The sequence below is a fragment of the Zalophus californianus genome, chromosome 8, assembly GCF_009762305.2.
Source record: "Zalophus californianus isolate mZalCal1 chromosome 8, mZalCal1.pri.v2, whole genome shotgun sequence".
NCBI lineage: Eukaryota > Metazoa > Chordata > Mammalia > Carnivora > Otariidae > Zalophus > Zalophus californianus.
In genome coordinates this window covers 53,499,260-53,521,856 of record NC_045602.1, presented here as the reverse complement: position 1 = coordinate 53,521,856, position 22,597 = coordinate 53,499,260, and the positions used below count along the sequence as shown (strand labels likewise).

Sequence of the window (22,597 nt, the reverse complement as noted above, 5' to 3'; positions counted from 1 at the left end):
CGGCCTCCAATAAAAGCGTGGGCACTAAATGACTAATGAGCTTCTCTGATATACATTTCACACACACTGTCACAACTGGCTGGGGAATTAAGCATACACTGTGTCACTCCACTAGGAGAGAACTCTCAGAAGCTTGTGCCTCATTATCCTCCAGACTTCACCCCATGCACCTTTTCCCTTTGCTGATTTTGCTTTGTATTCTTTTATTGTAATAAAGCATAGCTATGAGTTCCACTATATGCTCAGTCATCCTCGGGAGTCACCAGAACCAAGGGCGGTCGCGGAGACCCCTGACACAGTTAAGGAGCCAGAGTAGAACACAAAGTTGACAAAAAGTTATTTTTATTTGCTTTGTCATTTATTTAAGGTAGAAGAATCTCAGGTTAAGTGTATATGCCAACATCAGGGAATCCTTGGAGAAAAAGAAATTACAGGAAAGAAAAAAGACAATTTATAAAATAAGGCCTTCAAAAACTGTGTTCTACCATGAAAGTGCCCCAGGTGATTTATGTTTTTACAGTAACATTCTTAACAAAGGCAGATATCCTTAAGAAGTAGTAGAAATGGTAATACTATTGAAATTATATGTATAAACCCCTTAAACATGACAAAGGACAAAAATTCTTGTTTTTAGGTTTACTCAAAACAGATATTACTAAAGAATCTAGTCAACTAAAACAAACAAAAAACCTCTTTATTTAGATTCAAGAATCATGCAAAACTTATATTTTTTTAAAAGGAAATACCAGCAGAATCATATCCTCTGTACTCCAGTCTCTGAAGGCCTTTGATTAGGGTCTCCAAGATTTCTCGTCTTGTGCGAGGAACATGGTAGTTTAAGTAAGCAAATATACCTGCAAATGAACAAATATTTAATAAAAAATATGACTAATGAAGCAAAATTGACATAATTATGACAAAATCCTAATTTGCATAATTATGTCTAAGATGTGCAGAAATATGAAGCTAGAGTCATCTTTAAAAAAGAAAAATTATCACTTCAAATTATTTAAAGGTGGTGAAACTTTTACAAAGGCGTATTTCTCCTTAGTATAAAAGACTGAAGCAAAATTGTCAAAATAAATGTTTAGTGTTTGCAAAGAAGCTTATAAGGCTAGTCACATATCTTCCATCACTGCCACTTTGTCAAGTAAAATTTAACTTTAAAAAATTAACCAATCAACAAATTTGTGGTTTATGTCTTATGTATTGAGCACTGTTTACAGGAAAACATTTTCTGAAATAAGTATTTTAAGCAACACATGGACCCTACAAAACTAGGCAGATGGAATAATTTTTCTTATTTCCAATGATTATGGTATCAGTAACATATAAGAATAAACATAAATAAATATTAATGATGTGAAAAATACAAACTAAATAACTTAGTAATAGGGGAAAATGGACCAAAATATTTATATAATCCTCATAAGGGAAAATGGCATTTGTTGAATGAATCAGTTGTTCACCAGATACTACCAAAAGATAAACAACTATTATGATAAATGTTAACACCTACTGAGAATTCATAAAAAAGGAGCACTTATTTGGAAAAGCAAAACTAGAATAAAAGGACTAGTACTACAATGTGAATTGAACCAAAAAAGCAAACAGGCAGAACACAGGTAAAGGAAATCCACATTTTAAAAAACAGCAGCATGGGGCGCCTGGGTGGCTCAATTGTTAAGCATCTGCCTTCGGCTCAGATCATGATCCCAGGGTCCTGGGATCGAGCCCCACATTGGGCTCCCCGCTCAGTAGGGAGCCTGCTTCTCCCTCTCCTCCCTGCTCGTGCATGTGCACACTCGCTCTCTCTTTCTCTCATAAACAAATTCTTTAAAAAAAAAAAAAAAACCATGTTAATATCCAACAAAAAGTCATCATGTGCATGATCACCATGATTGATACAGTACAGTTTTTTCAGATAAACTATCATGCTCTTCAAAAAAAAAAAAAAAAGGAAATCCACATTTAACACTACAATCCAAAACAAAATGAAAACGTCTGAACTTTCCCAAAAAAGGCAGTATGAGACCAAACACTATAGAAATCCTGTATTTTGTGCATATATTTATTTTTATTTTTTAAGATTTTATTTATTTGAGAGAGCAAGCACACGAGTAAGTGGGGGGAGAATCGGGGAGAGAATCTTCAAGCCGACTCCCCGCTGAGTGTGGAGCCCCACAAAGGGCTTGATCCCACAACCAATGAGATCACGACCTGAGCCAAAACCAAGGGTCAGTCGCTCAGCCAACTGAGCCACCCAGGTGGCCCCGTTCATTTTTTTTTTTTTAAAGCCTTACATTTGTAAAGATTTTTTTTTATCATGTGTTGTACAAGCACGTCACTTGCACAGCACCACAACCCTGCGTGAGGGCGGCAGTTCCTATTGACTGCTATGCCTTCATAAACTATCTGGAAAATGAACTCAACTAATAACCTGACTCTAAATGAAACTTCTGTGTGGTTCTACGTTCTCCCCCACCATGGGTCACTGGCAATTAATACGGATTAAATGAATTCACAGAAGATGAATCTTCTCCCAAAATAAGATCGTAATATAAATGATCTAATGAAACACTGATTCTCAACTAGTCTACTCTCTACCACAGTGATGAGCATCAGCTAAATAATCTGCTAAAGGAGGATACAATCAAGCTCATTTGAAAGTCATTAAACAATAAAACACATTACACTGCTAGGAGCTGTTTGCCATCTGAGGGGCTCTAGGAAATCCTGAAGAGGAAATCCAGAGTTGCCAAATCCCAATAATGCAGCACAAACCAGAAAACTCACTACTAAGTCATCTCTTTTTTTAAGAAATGTAATTCTGATGGTGAAAGTAATACATATAGAGAATTAAAGATTAAACATAAGTGAATAACAATTTTTAAAGTCAATGTAAATGCTGATATAAAACCAACTGTTCGTAAAACAAATCAGAGACTCAACATATTTTATTTTTTTAAAGATTTTATTTATTTATTTGACAGAGAGAGAGACAGCGAGAGAGGGAACACAAGCAGGGGGAGTGGGAGAAGGAGAAGCAGGCTTCCCGCCAAGCAGGGAGCCCGATGCAGGGCTCGATCCCAGGACCCTGGGACCACAACTTGAGCCAAAGGCAGACACTCAATGACTGAGCCACGGAGGCGCCCCTCAACACGTTTTTTTAAAAGAAAATTCAGAGTAATGCAATATTAAATTCACGATATCCAATACATGGAACTCAGTAATAGCATTCACCTTTGATACTGTTTCTAACTTCAATCTCTGGTTTACACCGGCTTAGTGTGTTGCTCTTGAGATCCTGAGTATCATTTCATGGCGAAAGGGATCTTCTAAATACCCAACTCCAAACAAACTTCTAAAATGGTAACTATTTGAGAAACTAATAAAATTCACACTAAACATCTGTTAGCTCATAAAGTACTCTGGCACTGAAGAAATCCTGCGACTCTTTTAACTCATGTATGTCCTCAAACCTTCCACCATACCACTCTGCCTCAGCTCCCCCTCTGCAAAATGAATGGGTTTGACTGAGAGGTGGTAAAATAGGTTTCACAGCAAGTACCAAGTTATTAATGGGTAGTGGCTGTAGAAAAAAAAAGGTAGTGGCTGATTTCAGTGGCCCCATTTCCTAAACAGGAAGGAAAGCCATGATTGATAAGCAACACGTATTACTAGGAAGTGCAAAGTGATAGCACAAGGGCGACATATTGCCTGACATTTGAGGACATCTACAGTCCTTGCCAGCTAGATGTTCTGTAGTTTCTGAAAATTCTTGTGATTGCTTTAGAACTATTCCAACTGAACTTGACATTTTTAAAATACCATACACACTACACTTCTGGGCCTCACTTCTTTGTTAAAACATTTACATGATTTTGTTGTGTACAGTGTATCTACCAAATTAAAATTGGAAACCTGGTGAAGAGCCTCATTATTTTCAGAGTACAGATGACCCTTGAACACAGGTTTGAACTGCACAGGTCCATTTATGTGTGAATTTTTCCATAAATACAGTACAGTGTTGTAAATGTATTTCTCTTCCTTATGATTTTCCTAATAACATCTTCTTTTCTCTAGCTTTTGTAAGAATACAGTATATAATACATGTAACACGCAAAACATGTATTAATGTTTTCGGTTGAGCTTTGTTTACATTATTGGTGAGCTTTCCAGTCAACACATGGCTATGAGTAGTTAAGTTTTGGGGGAGTCAAAAGTTACACTCGGATTTTCCACTGCAGGGGGGGTGAGGGTACGCACCCCAAACCCCATGTTGTTCAAGGGTCAATTGTATTCTGTTAAGAATAAAAGCAAAGTAGGGCGCCTGGGTGGCTCAGTTGGTTAAGCGACTGCCTTCGGCTCAGGTCATGATCCTGGAGTCCCGGGATCAGGTCCCGCATCGGGCTCCCTGCTCGGCAGGGAGTCTGCTTCTCCCTCTGACCCTCTCCCCTCTCATGCTGTCTCTCTATCTCATTCTCTCTCTCAAATAAATAAATAAAATCTTTAAAAAAAAAAAAAAAAGAATAAAAGCAAAGTAACATATAAAATTTGAGGACATTTTTCTGCAAAAATGCATTTTTTATTTATTTTTTTTTTTTGACCAATCTAAGTTATTTATTTAAGCCATCTCCTGCCATAAGAAAAGGGATGGAAGATCAGTATACTGGTCATCATTTGATACAAGTAAGGAAGGTGAGCTTAAGGTCCCATAGACTTCTAGTCCGTGTGCAGAGTCATGGTCCAAACCAGTGCTGTGGTCCCCACTGGGTGGTGGTCCAGGTTCTCTCTATTCATCTTCATAGCCGGTTGGAAGTGGATTCACGTGAGAGTTATGGAATAGAGTATGATTACCATCTCCCCAGGGAAAGGGCTTGGACCTGATGTGGAGATGGGGGTAGGCGACGAACTCGGGTCTCTCGTGCTCTCCATGACGCGACTTCAGAAAGACATTCAGCATGCTCACACCCACGCCAGGGAGCGCTACGAAGTAGGTGAGAGCCTTCCACATGCGAGCTGAGCCCTCCTCGCCGTGGGCGCCACTCGACATGGAACGCCCCAGCTGTGCCCCGGACCGACCTAGCAGCCCAGACAGCCGAGACATAGACGCCGCCGCCATTTTCGACCTGGACCAAAAATGCATTTTTTTAAAAGGATTTTATTTATTTATTTGACAGAGACAGAGAGTGGCAGGCAGAGAGAGAGGGAGAAGCAGGCCTCCCATGGAGCAGGGAGCCTGATGTAGGGCTCCATCCCAGGACCCTGGGATCATGACCTGAGCTGAAGGCAGACGCTTAACCAACTGAGCCACTCAGGCGCCCCACAAAATTGCATTATTATCATACCTAAGAAGATAATGCTAACACCACCTGATACAATGTTCATATTTAAAATTTCCCTGGGGCACCTGGGTGGCTCAGTTAAGAGTCTGTCTTCAGCTCAGGTCATGATCCCGGGCTCGAGCCCCACGTTAGGCTCCCTGCTTCATGGGGGGCCTGCTTCTCCCTCTCCCTCTGCCCACCCCCCGCCTGCTCACGCTTGTACTCGCTCACTCTCTCTCAATAAATACATGAAATCTTTAAAAAAATAAAATTTCCCTATTATAAAAAGTCTTTTACAGATGATCTGTTCATTCTAGGATATAATAAAGGATCATACCTCACATTTGATTGCTATGTCTCAAAAGTCTCTTTGAATCCAGAATGGTCTCTCCCCTACTGCCCGGTTTTCCCCAAGACACTGACTTACTGGCAAGCTGAGGCCAATTTTCTTGTTGAATGTCTCACCTTCTGGCTATGTCTAACTGTTTCCACACAGTATAGTCTAACCAATTCCTCTATTCCTTCTATTTCCTGTAGACTGGAAGATAGATCTAAAGACTTGATTGAGTTAAAGTATGGAAGCAAGAATTATTCACAATGTATGTATGCATTTTATATTGTCCATAGGTCCCTTATTAGTGATGTTAAGATTGTCACTAGTACAGATAATTAGATCATCTAGCCTATCATATTCTGAAAGCATCTTCAGAATACTTCTTCAGATATTGACAGCATTGATTTTAAGACATTCATATTCTTTCTTTTTGATCTATAAAATGGTGCATTTCCCAATCAGTGGCATCTTAGATTCAATAAAATACCATATATCATGTTCCAACTCAAAACCTGCCTTTTCCTTGAGAGGAAGCACTACTATTATCTATAATCATCACTGTCATTTTTTGGTTCACTCTTGGAACAAAGAAAAGAAGAGGAGGAACAGAGGAGGAAGTTGGAGCAACACTTCTCCCTATATAACCAGACAAGAATTGAAAGGAAGGACAACCTATGTAGAGAAGTTTTCTAAGAAAAAGTAACAGAGTTGGGTGAAGAAAAAACGGGGGGGGGGGGGGAGGAGATAAACCTAAATCATCCTTGCTTAGAGAAATGAGAGATAAAGAAGAGACTGAACCTGTCAATTTAACAGACCAGCCCCTTGCCAAGATTGTTGACCCGTGACCCCTAAATAGTACACCTAATAAGATTGGTGGATTATGTGTATTCATGGGGTAGCTGGGAAAATATAATGGCAAATAACCAGCCAATCAGGCATGCAGGGCATGTTCACAAGGGAGGCATTCATAACTCAAAATAGTGTTTATTAGAGTAGAAATCACTAGAATGAGCCCCATTTTAGGTCTTTGACTTGTCTTCTCAAACCTCCCATAAAACAGCTCTGCTTTAGGTTAACTGCTAAAAGCCTAAAAATCAACTCTCTGCAGCTCTTGGGTGAATTGCTCCAATACCACACACAGTAGCTGTATGGAATGCAGGAGATTTTCCACTCCTACATCACCACACGCTTCCAGGGTATAAGTTTTCTTATTAATGGAATATTCTTGAAGTAAATATCTCCCTAAATGATGCAGAAGTTTGCACCTACAGGCATCATTCTTGGAAAACTGCAACTTAAATTCAACGACATGAAAGCAATAATAAGCACTTTTCCTAAAATATTCAAACATGACCTGGATCATAGACACACTTGGTTGAAAGGCCATTAAACCTTCCTGAAATGAAAACTGAATGCAACTTAGCTGACTAATTAATTAAAGATCATATGCCTGGTTGAATTTATGTCCTTGTAAATAAGAATACTTTCACATATTTTTCCTTTGACAACATCAATATTTTGAGACCTCAGACATAATAATTTATTAGTGATAAGTGTTCAAATTCATTCTGTAAATTTTAGTTTCTGAATCAAAATCCATCTGCAATGCCACTTAACTTTCATTTTTAAATTTTTCTTTTTTTTTTAAAGATTTTATTTATTTGAGAGAGAGAGAATGAGAGATAAAGAGCACGAGAGGGAAGAGGGTCAGAGGGAGAAGCAGACTCCCTGCCAAGCAGGGAGCCCGATATGGGACTCGATCCCGGGACTCCAGGATCATGACCTGAGCCGAAGGCAGTCGCTTAACCAACTGAGCCACCCAGGCGCCCCATTTTTAAATTTTTCTTATAATGCAAGTTCTATTTCATTCACTATCATCTTTCAAGATTCAAATTACACAAATGCTATAGAATAAATTGTGAAAATCTGGAGCGCCTGGGTGGCTCAGTTGGTTAGGTGTCTGCCTGTGGCTCAGGTCATGATCCCAGAGTTCTGGATTGAGCCTGCTTCTCCCTCTCCCTCTCCCTTCTGCTCCCCCAGCTTGTGTGCTCTCTGTCAAATAAAATAAATCTTTTTTAAAAAATTGTGAAAATCTCCTTTTTCTCCCTCCCTACAAGGGAGATATCTACTGTTAACCCCACACAAACTGTCCCAATCCTTCAGCTATGAACCTATGTATATGTACAGTCCTTTAGTATACATAAAGCTAGATGAACATGGTTTTAGAGGGCACTTTTTTTTAACACATAAATGTGATGACTCTATATTGTTTTTTTTTAAAATATATATTCTTTTTTTTTAAAGATTTTATTTATTTATTTGAGAGAAAGAATGAGAGAGAGAGAGAGAGCACATGAGAGAGGGGAGGGTCAGAGGGAGAAGCAGACTCCCTGCTGAGCAGGGAACCCGATGTGGGACTCGATCCCGGGACTCCAGGATCATGACCTGAGCCGAAGGCAGTCGCTCAATCGACTGAGCCACCCAGGCACCCTATATTGTTTCTTTTACTTAAAATGTTGGATATCTTTTTATGTCAGTATATACACATCCACCCTATTCTATTTAACGGCTGTGTACTACTCCATAATAGATTTATTTTACCTAATCATTTCCCTCCTGTTGAGGTTTTTCTAACTCTTTGTAATTACAAACAATGCTGCAATTAAACGTATACACATCAAAACTTGATGCTTATCATAAAACATATTCAATACTATAATCATGGAGGCATATCCTACACACAAGTTTCCTTTTTAAAAAGAGGAAATATTGAAATTATGTTTTCTACAATCCTAAAAACACCAAGAAAAAATTATAACATTTGGAGTGACACAATGAAGAATTTCAATTATTACTGTTTTTTAATTATTTAAAATCTTTTCCCTCTTTATAAATGCTGGTTCAAGTGTGCCCTACTTTGTTGTAAATACACATTGCCACTGGAAGGAGCTCCGTAACACTTCTCTCTTGCACATTTAACACTCTGGAACTCAAAGCACTGTTCAAACCCTGACATCTCTAATTACACACTCCCTCACAGCCTACCTATGGCATCATCTTTCCTGAGAAAAAGCATGCACTTCCTGCTCACAAGCCTTCAAACACTCCATCTTTCCCACTTCCATCTAACCAATCTCATCAGACTATAACTTTTCAGCAACCTGACAAGTCAGCCCCTCTGGGCCCACCATGCTCTTACTCCTGAGTCCCTGAGCAGGCCTACATCAGAGTCCATCCACTTTAAGTCCATCCATCCACTTCAGGCCCACTTTTGTATGGGCCCTCCCAACAGCTGGCCAATCCTGTTAATTCACTGCTTGTCCAACTTTCAAACTTCCCCAGATATTATTCTAAAACTAGAATCTAGACTACTCCATTTCTCTCTTCCCAGATTCTCAATTTCTGGTAGATTCTCACAGAATTGAAGCTTTCATCTTCATCTTAACAGTATATACCCTCCTACCCTTCCTACATGGTTCCAACATGCCAGAGGCTGTTCACCCTGGAGACATGCTGTGGATACAGATACAGCCTGGTGAGAGATCCACAACCCTCTCCCCTGGATTTCCAAGGGCCAACAAGAGCTCACCAGACACCTCTGGAACACCTAAGGCACAGGCCCCTTCCTCTGGGCAAACCCACTCCAGGGTGCCTTATCCTTCCCCATGAGCTCGAAATAGAGAAATATATCTACACTATTCCTTGAAGCCAGTCTCTCCTACCTGTAACTCTTGATAAGCGACTCCTCAACTTTCTAAAAACAGAACCTTTTTTTTTTTTTTAAAGATTTTATTTATTTATTCATGAGACAGAGGGAGAGAGGGAGAGAGAGAGAGAGAAGCAGAGGGAGAAGCAGGCTCCCAAGCGATGCGGGATTCGATCCCAGGACCCTGGGACCACGACCCGAGCCGAAGGCAGACGCTTAACCATCTGAGCCACCCAGGCGCCCTATATTACATCAAAATATTTTGAGGATCCTACACAATAGTGGGTTGAATTTTTATTATCCAATGATCTAGAACTTCTGTACAACTTGACAGACAATGCTTAGAGTATGAATCAATCTGTGAAAACCAATAATAACTTCACAGCTTATAGGTCAAGAACCACAGCTCTAGAACTCAACTTTTCAACTCTATCAGGGTACCTCAGTTCCACAATACTCCCTCCTCTGCTGGTATGCATGCCCTCCTCAACACAAACTCAGGTGCCTCTGCCTTCATATACTCAACTTCTCTAATCATTTCTTTACAGCCAAATGCAATTAATTTCTCTCTGCAATATTAAACATGAATGACCTTCTACGTCTGCAGATTCTGTCCAAGTCAATACACTACTTTGGAACTCTTCTGCCTCTAATCACTGCTCTTTGGCCCCTTTTCCTGGAATTTTTACTTCTTCTTTCAAACCCCATGGCAACAGTTCTCAAACTATTTCTGCCTCCATTCACTGCTGGGTAAATGCCACCAATGATACCTCTCACAGTGCACTAATTCTCTACCAGCTGGCACTATTCCTCAACCTAAGAGTACTGCTGCTGGAGTGCCTGGCTGCCTCAGTCCACAGGGCATGTGACTCTTGATCTTGGGGTTAAGTTCGAGCCCCACAGTAGGTGTAGAGATTACTTAAAAAAAAAAAAAAAAAAGTACAGCCCCATTACCTGGAACATCCCCCCCCTAACTAGTCTCTGAATTTCTATTCAACCCACTTGTAGACCAGAACATGGCAATGAACAATTAACAAGAAATGCCTACTAACACTCACAGCTGTTGCACACCTTGTGTTGCACCTGCATATTCACTGTTCCCTCCAACCAGACAGCAATTCCTTGAAGGCAATTCCCTTATGTTGGTTATCTCTCCGAAGGACAAAGCACCAACTATATAAAGCCATCACTTCAAATATCTTCTAATGTTCTCTAGGTACTTGAAATGTACAGCCAAAAATTCCTTTATAAAATTAAACATACTCTTAACATACAAAAAAAAAAAATTCCTAAACCACAGAAAGAGAACACTATTTTGCAGGATGCTAAATAGGGATAAGGTGAAATGTTCCATAATTAAAGGTTTAAGAAATATGGAGTTAAAGTTAACAGGTTTATTTGTAGAACTTTCTAGAAACTTTTATCTTACTAATTGTGAATCTCCAAAAGCAGAACTTCCCACACTTGTATTATAAAACTCTTTCCCACCTTCTATTGCTCATAACCAGCACCTATTAACTTCTCTCTTTCCAGGGAACACAACTGAGGAAATACTTATTAAGAAATAAATTATTTTCTTTCACAACTACTTTATATCCAGTATGATTTCCAAGGATATGTTAATAGAATTGGTTTTACAATTTATCCTAGTAGCCAGCCTCAGCATCCCTCAATTACCTCCAAAGCTATTAGATAGTATTATTACAAAAATCTTTTTAAGGATTCATTTCAGGATACTTTTAAATTATAAGGTCCCTTACTGCTTTTAAATATGGCTCCATTTACAAAAAATTCCATTTATATACACCATTGGATCAGAGAGTATACCCGCTCTTCCAGGGACAATGTCTAGAGGCATTCAGAATGGTCCCATGTATGACATACCATCACAGGCTGTCCAAAATACAGGCTCTAACAAAACTAGGCTGTCCCAAACCCCTGGTAATAGAATTGTTTACGTTTATACCAAGGAGGTTGGAAAAGCACCAAAATCCACATGTGGCATGTGCCCAGGCCAACTTTCGAGGCGTTTGTGCTGTGAGACCTACAGTTCTTATGAGGTTGTCTAAGACGGAAAAAACACATCAGCAGAGACTGCGGTGATTCCATGTGTGTTGTGTCAGTGACTGGATCAAGCATGCTAGGTTTACTGAGGAGAACAGTGTTTTGAACGTGTTAAAGCAACAAGCACAGAGTCAGAAAGCTAAATTTAAAAATGCAGTTTTGAGTAATAAAAAAAAATCAAAAGAAAAAAAGAAGGGTATAACCCTACATTTATTAAAAAAAATTTAAAAAAAACCACAACAGTACAATCTGTTAAAAGCTATGGGTAGCTTAAGTGACTTGCCATTCACCAAAACAAAAGGTAGTACAAATAAAAAAGGACAAAGTGTATTCTAAAGAACCAAAAATAAAAGGAAGATAAAATAAATTTGGAAAACAGGCACACTATTATTCTTCTCTGGGAGATTTACAACACTTACTAGCCCACTAAAGGTTCCAAGAAACCTTCCAAAAAAAAAAAAAAAAGCCAGTTCAACACTGTTTAATCTATTGCTTCCCAAATTTACTTGACTGTAGAATCTTTTTCTTTTCCTGATTAACATTATTAACATCCCAACATAAGCTGGTAAACACTATGACAGTGTTATCAGTGTATCTGATTGGAAAAAGCGTATCAGAATTTTCTGCCTTCATTCTTCTGCTTCAACACTGTAAAGTGTTGAAACAAAATAATCTTTTAGAAAAACTTGGAATAGGCAGCAGGTAATCAGAAGGTAAACTTCTATGGGTGATATAGGTGATGGAGATTAAGGAGGGCACTTGTCCATGATGATCCCTGAGTGAGGTATGGAATCCCTCAATCACTACACCGTACACCTGACACTAATGTAACACTGTTAACTATACTGGAATTAAATTAAAATGAAAAAGGTAAACCTCTAAATTTTCCTATCTAATCTCATTCCCACTCACTTCCCCTGCCTAGAAATTTTATTTCAATGATTGAGATATGGGAAGAAAATAAATAAGTCAGGGGCACCTGGGTGGTTCAGTCGTTAAGCGTCTGCCTTCGGCTTGGGTCATGATCCCAGGGTCCTAAGATCGAGCCCCGCATCAGGCTCCCTGCACAGCGGGGAGCCTGCTTCACCCTCTCCCACTCCCCCTGCTTGTGTTCCCTCTCTCACTGTGTCTGTCAAAAAAATAAAATATTTAAATAAATAAATAGTCATCCTTTTAACAGTTAAGTTTCAGAATTTACATTAAAGAGGAAATAAATTCTGAACTCTATTCCTGGAATCATGCAAAACTCTGTTCCGGATTAAAAGCAGGACCTTGGAAATGTTTCAAATACTTCAAATATTTCCTTTTAACTGGTGGTTTCCTCGGCAATAAAACTATGAAATGGGGATATTGGCTGCGTGAAAACTCCTACTTATCTAGTCTCCACCCCAAAGCCTCACCCTTATCTGAACCTTTCTAAAGCAAATCTGATTTTTCCTTTTATGGTACTTTTTTTTTTTTTCCTGAAACAAGATGAAGAAGAAATGACCCGCAACCAGAAAGCCACGTACTTAACTAGGCACACACCTCATCATTTAGGAAAAGTTAATTACCAAATGAAGCATCTTGGGGATTAACAGTTTGCAAATTCACTACTTCGCAGCTACAACCTAAATAATGTTTTTCAAAACCACTCTACTAACTAGGCACAGCTAAAGTATAACTGATTCCAAAGTCAGCTCTAATCTAATAATTTCAGAAACTATTTATAGATGTTTCTGTTTTGAGTGTTTTTTTTTAATCTATGCTAAATTTAAAACTGCTCATTTTTGGAAGCTGAAATTATCATAAAGTTAAATACAAGAAAAATATACACTAATGAGTACAAGCCACCTCCTCCCAGGATATTCTTGCAAAAGGCTGTGAAGATTAAGTTTCCCAGATAGCTTCAATTCTATTACAATACTACTTCCCTTAAAAAAGTGTTCCTTCTTCCAGGTGTAAGGTTAGTTATAAATTTCAATAAAAGCAGCAGGAATACTTTCCACCGACAATGGCCAAGTAAATACCTATTTTGGAGTTTATCAATCATTTCAGATATAATTCTAACAGTCCCCTTTACTAACAGTTTTAGGGAATATTAAAACTACTAAGTCCCAAAACATGGAATAAAAGGTGTTCATAGGTGTTTTAAATGGGTGCATGTGCACGTGATAACGCATGTTACGGTCACTTTCGGGCCTCTTCCACCACAGGATTAGGTCTAAGCCCACTCACCAAGTTATTGATTGGAAATGGTTTCTGTTGAGACAGGGGGCGGCAGGAAGTAAGATTACGTGGAATGCCATTGTAGTTCTAGCTGTATATAGTTCTGTTTCTATTGGGCCTGCCCGAAAGAAAGCAACTAAAAATAAGTATTTTTAAAAAGATAAAACCTAGAAGAAAGGAAGATAAGTTCAAGCGATCTCACCTGATGTTCCACAGGTTGCCTCACTCACCTGATGGACTCTTGAAGGCAAACCGCTCCACACCTCAGTTCCCTCGGCCCTCTCTCCTTTTCCAAGACATCTATCTACATTTTGGTTCCCTTCTCCGCGAAAAACCGTCCCCCTTGGCCCCCCCAGATCCACTCTAGAGCCCGCCCTCCTCTCAGGTGCCTTCCTAGGTCCACCACCCCCATCCCGCTCGCAGAGGCCGGCCTCCGCACCCAGCACCCAGACTTCACACCCTCACACTCCCGCTCCCGCCAGCGCCTCCGGCCTCGGCGGCGCCCGCACCGCACCCCAGCACCGCCCCGCAACACGCCCCCCGCTCGCAGCCCCCTTACCGCACATGATGCCGAAGGCACGGTCCGCGGGCGAGCGGCGAACGGCTGGCGAGGTCGGGAGCGCGCACACGAGCCTCGGGGGCGATTCGCGAGCTTGGGGGCCCGGGGCAAGCCAACACGACTCCCTCGGGGATGCGACGGCCGAAGCAACGACAGCCTTCTCGGCCTCCCGGGCTAGCCCGCAACTGCCGACGGGCCCCGCCCCTCGGCGCGCACCGCGCCGCCGCCGCCGCCTCCCGCGGATCCCATTGGGCCTCGTCCGCGCCGCTCACGCGCAGCTCCCGCCTCCCCGCGCCGCCCCGCCCCGCCCTCGAGCCCACGCAGGCGCTGGCCTGCTGGCGACTGAGACGTGGCACCAGCCTGCGGCCGCATCCGCTTGGGGTTCCTGGAGCCGCCCGGCCGCCGGGCGAGCAGCTGGAGGAACCACGCCATGGGGGAGGAAGAAACTCAGCGGCTGGCAGGGAAAGACGGAACGTTAAGGAAAGAGGAGGATGGAATTGTCAGCAAAGCAAATAGCATTGGAGCACGCGCCCAATGCAACCCAAGGCCCCAGGCTCCGGCAGACCACGAAGCGGCGGCGAAAGGGGAAGAAAGCGGGAGACCTGAAAAGGGGGTTCTGGGGAACAAATAAACAAGTCAGGCTGGAAAGGGACATAAGGCTGAAGAAAAATTGCAAAGAAAACTGAATGAGGTAGGGAGGAAGGGAACCAAAATTCTTGATGTAAAGCGCCGTTCAGGTTCGTCCAGTCTTTCTGGTGACAGGCAATTCAGTTCCGGACTTAAGCTCTGTGTAATACGCTTGGCCTCTAACGCCCTCCGCACCCCACCCCACTCCCATTCATTGCCTCCCTAACCCCCAGATTTTGGCAGAGCGGATTCGGGGGTGGGGGAATGTAAAGCTCAACGATACAACACTGTGCTCCTGGGCTTGTGAAACTTCTGGCCCAGACTTCTGATGGCCCACCTGAGAAGACTAGGAATTGCCCAGATTTGACAGCCTTACGTTTGACTCACTGACGATTAATTCTGTGAATTAATGCACCACTCCTGCCAAGAGAGACTTAATCAGAGAGAGATGATGTTTCTGAGAATTTATTATCCAAGCATTTGCTCTAGGAAGATTTAAATGGTATCTTTAGTCAAATGTAGATGGTTATCATAACTATTAATGGCTCTAGATTAGGATCAAATAAAAACTTGATTGGCATACAGAACATGGCATGGATTTCTGACCCTAGTTATCTGGGCTTACCTCACACCATTGTTCTCTTCCTACCCCACCTTCCAGCACTTTACACTCCCAACAGTGCTACACCGTTTCCCTACTGCGCCAACATTCTCAAATATTTTGTACACATTAGTTACTCTTCATGGAATCCCCACCCGATTGGGGAAAACCTATTTTTTTCTCCCTAGACAGACTTAAGGACATGGATTAAGCTCTCATTCTTTGACCTGCCCCCTTTAAATCAATATACTTCTGACGTGTGTGTGTGTGTGTGTGTGTGTGTGTGTGTGTGTATTTCCCTCCTAGGCTGTTTCTTGAGGCTAGAACAAGCCTTTGCATACCTAACACCTAGTATAAACCCTAGCACAAAATAATGGATCAAAATGTTTTTGTGGCACCTAACTGGCTCAGTCAGTGAAGCATGCAACTCTTGATCTCAAAGTCATGGGTTTGAGCCCCATATTCGGGGTAGAGAGTACTTAAAAAAATAAAAGAATAAAATATCTTAAAAAAATGTTTTTGAAGGAGTGAAAAAAGCCATATTAGTGGAATTGACCTCCTATGACTTGTTATATGATCAAGTGAACGAAGGAAGGGCTTTTCAGATTTTCTTAGAGGGAAAAATAAATGCCTTTTTATTACTTGCCTCAAAGAGAGGCTAGAAAAATGTTACATTTAACTAATCGAAGTCTTTATCACCTAAGAGCCCTTTAATATTTCAGGCCCTTCAGCCCCTAAATGACCCCAGAGCAAAGTTAAAAAAACAGTGAGCTGTTTGTTAAATAGACAACACATTTCTTGATTCAAGAGGCAAAAGACTGTGGATGTACATCTTAGCCTCAGAACCCTCATCTAGGAGTTTCTAGTAAGACTGCAGTGATATTGCCAAGGAGTATTTTAGTTTGAGCATGAGAATTTTGGTGCTACTGCTGGCACTTTCTTTGTGTCATCATCAGGTTTGCTAGCAGTGCACAAAGGTGTTGTTCAATCACACTTTGACTCCTTGGTGATTATAGTTAATAATACTGTGGGTTCCACATTTTTTTAGATATACCAACTAGAAGCCCAATGGCCTTCTGCCCAGCCAGGATGTATGGCAAGGAGGAGGTTGAGAGAAACTTTGAAAGTCAATATTTTCCCAACCCAATGCAACAAAGAGCCCTTTATAACTATGCTCCAGTCAAGACACTAATATGAAAGAATTCTGTTTGACCCCCATCTCTATAGAGCTTTGCCTTAGCTGGACCTTTGGGAATAGGGGCTGGAGAAGAAAATAAATGATCTGTGAAGGAAAGGAGACATCTGGGTCTAATTCAAACATCTGAAGAAATGGAAAGGATTTTCTCTCCTCATCAAAAGTTCTGAACTAAGCTTTAAAAAAAAAAGGAATGACGGTAAGGATGGTGTCATCATCTCTTTAAGTCCATTTCTCTGTTCATAGATTTCTCCTGTTAAACCTGATGGCTCTGTCTCCTCCATGCCATATAGCCTGATGGGCAGAAGGCCATTAGGGTTTCCAGCTGCCATTTCTAAAGAAAAGGAACTGTAATTAAAATAGCTTTATAAGATTTTTAAACGGGGGGGCAGGGAGATGGCTCCTGGGTGCCTCAGTAGGTTGAGCCTCAGACTCCTGGTTTCGGCTCAGGTTGTGATCTCATGGGTTGTGGGATCAAGCCCCATGTGGGACTCCCCACTCATGGGGTAGTCTGCTTAAAGATTCTCTCCCACTGCCCCTCACCCCACTTGGGTGTGCACTGTGCACACTCTTTCTGCCTCAAATAAATGGATAGAATCTTAAAAAAAAGATTTTTAAATGTCCTCACGTTTGTGATTTTTGTTATCCCTTACCTGAATTCCAATAACAAATAGCAATAAAATTATTATAATAAAAAATGCCTAGATACAAACTTCCAGTTATAGGTCTGGGGAATGTAATGAACAGGATAGTAACTATAGTTAATAATACTTCATTGTATATTTGAAAGTTGCTAAGAGAGTGGATCTTAAAAAGTTTTTATCATAAGAAAAAAAATTGTAATTATGTTTGGTGATGAGTGTAAACAAGACTTATTGTGGTGATTCTTATGCAATATATACATATAACCAATCATTCTGTTGTACACCTGAAACTAATATGTTGTATGTCTGTTATATTTCAATTAAAAAAAGAAAGGCCTGTGCGTAACAAGAATATGGGGAGCAGGGATACAAATGTCCCAGTTTTTAGGGAGTCTTGTGGAGAAATGTACCCTAGTGGGCAGAGAAGATGGTGGTAAGTATCAAAGGAAGAAGAAACAGATGGAGCTACTAAGGCCTATAGAATAAAAGGCACCAGTCAGGGCCTCAGCAAGACCCCTTCCGTGAACCCCTCTGGTTCCACCACCATCCCAATTCATCCTATATACCTTCACACCAAAGTGACCATTCAAAAACACAAATCTAATTGTTTCTCCCTGCTTCCAATTCGGTGGGTACCCTTCAGCTGCAGGATTAAGTCCAGACTCCTATGTACACACACACACACACACACACACACACACAGTTACCCAGGATTTCATTCCTGCCGGTTCTATCAGCATCATTTCCCACTACTCTACTCAAGCAAGCATCTTCTGGTCTAGCTATACTGAACTCATTCCCTAAGAATGGACTACGATGCTTTTTTCATCTTTGCGTGTGCTCTTTTTTGAAAGGAAGCATTAAAAAGGTAACCATATGTTACATAGGGCATAACTATAGAGAACTAGTCACAAAATGGGATTATAAGGTGACCACAAAGTTCCTTTGTCCAAAATACCTCCACTCCTTACCTATCACATTGCCTAAACTCTTATCTGTATTTCTATATTTGAGGCAGAGCACCTCGCCTTCCCCCAGGAGGTCTACAGTAAGTCATTATCTTCTATTAACACTTTACAGTGACACTACATATAGAGTTAATTCTTATTTGGATACCAGGTATGAAAAGGTCACTGAGGAAATGAGAGTTTTGATGTGGATGAAGTTGATTCTGAAACCAGAAAGAAGGCAGATCTGGAGAGATCACCTTGGCTTATGACACTGGTCAAAAAAGGGACAACATAAGGGCATGTGGAATTGAGTATGATAATGCAGAAAGAAATGGCCAAGATATGGAAGAAGGAATCAGAAATAAGTTGGTGATGAAAGCGAACTCTGCCCTCTATAACGGTTAATTTTATGTAACAACTTGGCTGAGCCACAGTGCCCAGATATTTGGTCAAACACTATTGTGAATGTTAGTGTACTTTTGGATGAGATTAATACTTAAACCAGTGGACTTTGAGTAAAGCAGATTGCTCTTTATAATGCAGGTGGGCCTCACACAATCAGTTGAAGACCTGAATAGAACACAAGACTGACATCCCTGGAGCAAGAAGGAATTAGGCGGCAATCAACCTTTGGACTTCAACTGCAACATTGGCTCTTCCCTTGTGTCCAGTCTGACAGCCCACCCTGAAGATTTCAGACTTGCCAGCCTCCATAATTACATGAGCCAATTCCTTGAAATAAATACTTATAGAGAGATAAATAGATAGATACAATTCATTTTGTTTCTCTGGAGAACCTTAATACATCTACTTAATGTTGATCTTCCTGATTTTCTCAGTGCTGAATATATAAATTTGTTTTAAATTTCTGAAGGATAGAGCTTTTAATGACAAAGAATAGAAATCCACTCAAAGTAGCTAAAGAGGGGATTTAATGGCTAATGTCATTGGAAAGGACAGGGGCACAGCTTCAGGCACACCTGTATCCAGGGACACAAATGGTATTGTGAGAACTCCCTTTGATTCTCTCTCCCTGACCTTATGCACAGGGAAATGACCCTCAAACACCTCTGGAATCACATCTTTATAGTTTGCAGTCCAAGGGGAGAGAGGCTATTCCTCCATCCTCACTTTTCATATTCTAGGCAAGGATTCGGATGGGTCCAATGCAGACTCCTATGCCCCACTCATTCGTGTGGTAGAAGGCAGGACACTGTGATTAGACAATTTGACCAGCGCCACATAGAGTCACCAGAGGTACACAGAGCCAACAAGAGAGCCAGCAATTCCCCCAGCACCATGTAGACTCCTTTTCCTCAAAGGAAAGGGGAAGGTGTTTCTAAAAAATGAAGGGACACCTGGAAGACACAAACAAAAGATGCCCACTACATCAGGTGAACACAGCCTTGACTGCCCCACCAGGAAACCTCAAGCTTAGGAACAAAGGATGTGGACTCCCACTAGAATTAGTATATTCCCCTATATTCCTCTCTGCGGTGCCTCCAACTTTTCCCAATAGGCGGAACCTGGGGCAGAGTTTTCTAGCTCTGCTAGACTCTACTGCCTAGAAATTGTCCACAAATAGGAAACCATGAGATTAACCGGTCCTATCTACTGTTTCTGTTCTGTAGAATGTGATCAGAGCTGGAATGGAAACAGACCATTCATGGAACTGCCCAGGGCTGAAAGATCACTAGAAATGTAAGGTGACAGAAAAAAAAAAAAAATACTATTTCCTGGTTTCTTTCAGGTGATACAAAGGCATTTCTGCATAGCCTGCAAGAACCCTTTCAAGATTGCATAGATAACTCTGTTGTGGGGAAATGGAGTATAAAGCTGGGTTTTCCCAAAGGGATATAAATTCCCACCGGACTGAAGAGCAGCTAGCTTCCTACTGCTGGAAAAAGGGTGGTGGTGTAGGGAAGGACACATATGCACATACCACTGCTTTGGCTCATTAGAGTCAGGAACAAATAAAAGATGGAAGACTTTGGCCCACTAGAAAGCAGCACCTATGAAGGCAAGGAATGCTCTCCTCCATCAGGTGTATGTGGGTCTAATCCCCTTAAGACAAAATATAGGGTCTGCAGCCAGAATGCCAGGGTTCATATTCCTGGCTTTTCCACTGAAGTTGTATGGCAATGGAAAATGTACTTCTCCCTGTGCCTCATGGGGACAGTAATAGTTACCAATCTCATAGGGTTAAATGACTTCATAAATGTAAGGTGCTTATAATAGTGTTTGTCACATAGTGAATGCCAATGAAAGTTTGCTATTTTTAAATATTTTGCTCCTTGTCATTCTGGATAGCGCTCCATCCTAATTCTCATTAGCAAAAAATCCTCTAAGTGCTTGGCCGATTCTTGGCCAACAATCTGAGTTTCAAATTTCCCATGTTTATAAAGGTTTTCAATAATACTTGCAAGATTTTATACATTTTGGGGGACTAATTTTTGTTTTCACCAAATACAACTTAATGTGAATGATTACTTCCCTTTTTTTGTGGACCATTTAGGAGAAAACAAAGTATAATTTAAAAATTCAAAAGTAAAAAGTTTTACCTGATTAAACTACACCTTCTAAATTAACTTTTGATTGAAAAAGTGGCTAAATTAATTTAAAAATATATTGTGTTCATTTTAAGATTGGTATTTGGCACCATCTGCCACAAATAAAAAAAGCAGTAAAATTAATGTACCAACTCCTCCATGATTTACCAAGGCTCTGTTAGAAGGAAATCAGCTTCAAGTGACAGTACCTGCCAACAGTAGTTGTTCAAAACAAGGAAACCTCTTATCTCACATGATACTCTGAAAATGGGTGGTTCCCAGGCTAGCTCAAAAGTCAATAATGTCCTCAAGGATCCAGGCCTTGTTTCCTTCTTCTTTGCCATTCTCAGTGGACTGGCTTTTCATCATGATTTCAAGTTGACTGTCATAGCCTTCGACATTAAGTTTTCACTCTACAGCATACCAAACAGGAAAGAAAAGAATCGAGGGGAAAAGAGCCCTCTTTACATAGATTAACTCTCTTAATCAGGGAAGAAAATCTTTTTAAAAAAATACTCCGGGCGCCTGGGTGGCTCAGTTGGTTAAGCGACTGCCTTCGGCTCAGGTCATGATCCTGGAGTCCCGGGATCGAGTCCCACATCGGGCTTCCTGCTCGGCAGGGAGTCTGCTTCTCCCTCTGACCCTCTTCCCTCTCATGCTCTCTCTCATTCTCTCTCTCTCTCTCTCTCTCTCTCTCTCTCAAATAAATAAATAAATAAATAAATCTTTAAAAAAAAAAAACACTCCAGTAGACCCTCTCTTCCAGCTCGTTGGCCACAGCTGGGTCATATGTCCACACCTAAACTAATGACTGGCAAAGAGAAAAGGAGTTAAAATGCCTGGTTGAGATTAGTTATAATTAATCCCCTGAGGTGGGATCTACCTTCCCTGGTCACATCACAAATGATAATTGACAGGGCACCTGGGTGGCTCAGTTGGTTAAGCGTCTGCCTTCGGCTCAGGTCATGATCCCAGGGTCCCAGGATCGAGCCCCACATAGGGCTTCCAGCTTGGCAAGGAGTCTGATTCTCCCTCTGCCACTCCCCCAGTTTGTGCTCTCTCTCTCAAATAAATACAATCTTTAAAAAAAAAAAAAAAGAAATGATATTTGAAAGGGCCTCCACCACTAGATTCTGTAGCACTCCATTCGGCCCACTGTTTGCTTCTGTACCATTTCCAGGGAAGGACTTTCACTTTACACTCAGGCTGTATTTCTCTTCTTGCAGTTACTAAATACATTTCACAGCTTCCAGATTCTGTTTACACTGCTCTGTATGTCTAAGAAGGTCTTCCCCACCTTTCCTCCTTGTTCCTCATGGCTGCTCCCTTTTGTAGAAAATCTTCCTGTTACCTTGGCCTCTCAGTTCCACGATTTCCTTTCCTCCAAGAATCCAATTCACTCCCCACTTCAGCCACTTATTTCATGGCCATACCCAAGACTTGTCATTAACTCTATCTCCTCGTTTCAATTTCCTGTAGCTTCTTAAGGGCAGGTTAATGTGTTTGGTCTACAAAGCAATTCCGAGAGTCTGACCTGAATTCATCTATAATAGCTCAGGGAACAAATTCTCCAACCCCACTGTCTGGTTCTATGAACCAAAGGACAAACATATAAACTTTAAATCCCAGCATTCACAAATCCTGGTGTTCTTCCTGTTTCCATCCCTATTTTTTTTTTTTTTTTAGATTTTGTTTGAGAGGGAGAGCAGAGTGAGAGAGAGAGAGCATGCACAGAAACAGGGGTGAGGGGTAGAGGGAGAGGGACAAGCAGACTCCGTGCTGAGCAGGGAACCCAGTTTGGGGCTCGATCCCAGGACTCTAAGATCATGACCT

At 41.1% G+C, this 22,597-nt stretch overlaps 2 protein-coding genes and 1 long non-coding RNA gene across 4 annotated transcripts in view; 1 reads left to right on the top strand and 2 right to left on the bottom strand.

Moving 5' to 3' along the window:
• The window catches only part of GFPT1 (glutamine--fructose-6-phosphate transaminase 1), a 57,130-nt gene extending 42,802 nt beyond the window's left edge, over positions 1-14,328 (bottom strand). Inside the window, exons 1-2 of the mRNA XM_027621429.2 lie at positions 14,199-14,328; positions 747-854 (exon numbers count right to left, since the gene is read on the bottom strand). Of these exons, the coding sequence (XP_027477230.1) occupies positions 747-854; positions 14,199-14,205 (115 nt within the window). The 5' untranslated portion in view covers positions 14,206-14,328. The remainder of the gene's footprint in view (positions 1-746; positions 855-14,198) is intronic.
• LOC113937313 (cytochrome c oxidase subunit 6A1, mitochondrial-like) lies at positions 4,587-14,329 on the bottom strand. 2 transcript variants are annotated; one of them, XM_035728796.1, is made up of 2 exons: positions 13,870-13,889; positions 4,587-5,132 (listed from the first exon to the last, which is right to left on the bottom strand). In XM_035728796.1, the coding sequence occupies exon 2, from the start codon at positions 5,123-5,125 to the stop codon at positions 4,796-4,798; it is 330 nt and encodes a 109-aa protein (XP_035584689.1). In that variant the 5' UTR covers positions 5,126-5,132; positions 13,870-13,889; the 3' UTR covers positions 4,587-4,795. The 2 variants fall into 2 exon arrangements, with proteins under 2 accessions (XP_035584689.1, XP_035584688.1); XM_035728795.1 differs by lacking the exon at positions 13,870-13,889 and adding an exon at positions 14,199-14,329 and having other exon boundaries at positions 4,606-5,132.
• A 226-nt stretch (positions 14,330-14,555) lies between these two features.
• On the top strand, positions 14,556-21,364 carry LOC113936976. The gene is made up of 3 exons (XR_003524438.1): positions 14,556-14,889; positions 16,654-16,820; positions 18,759-21,364. It is a non-coding gene; the product is annotated as an uncharacterized LOC113936976 (long non-coding RNA).
• The last annotated feature ends 1,233 nt before the right edge of the window (positions 21,365-22,597 follow it).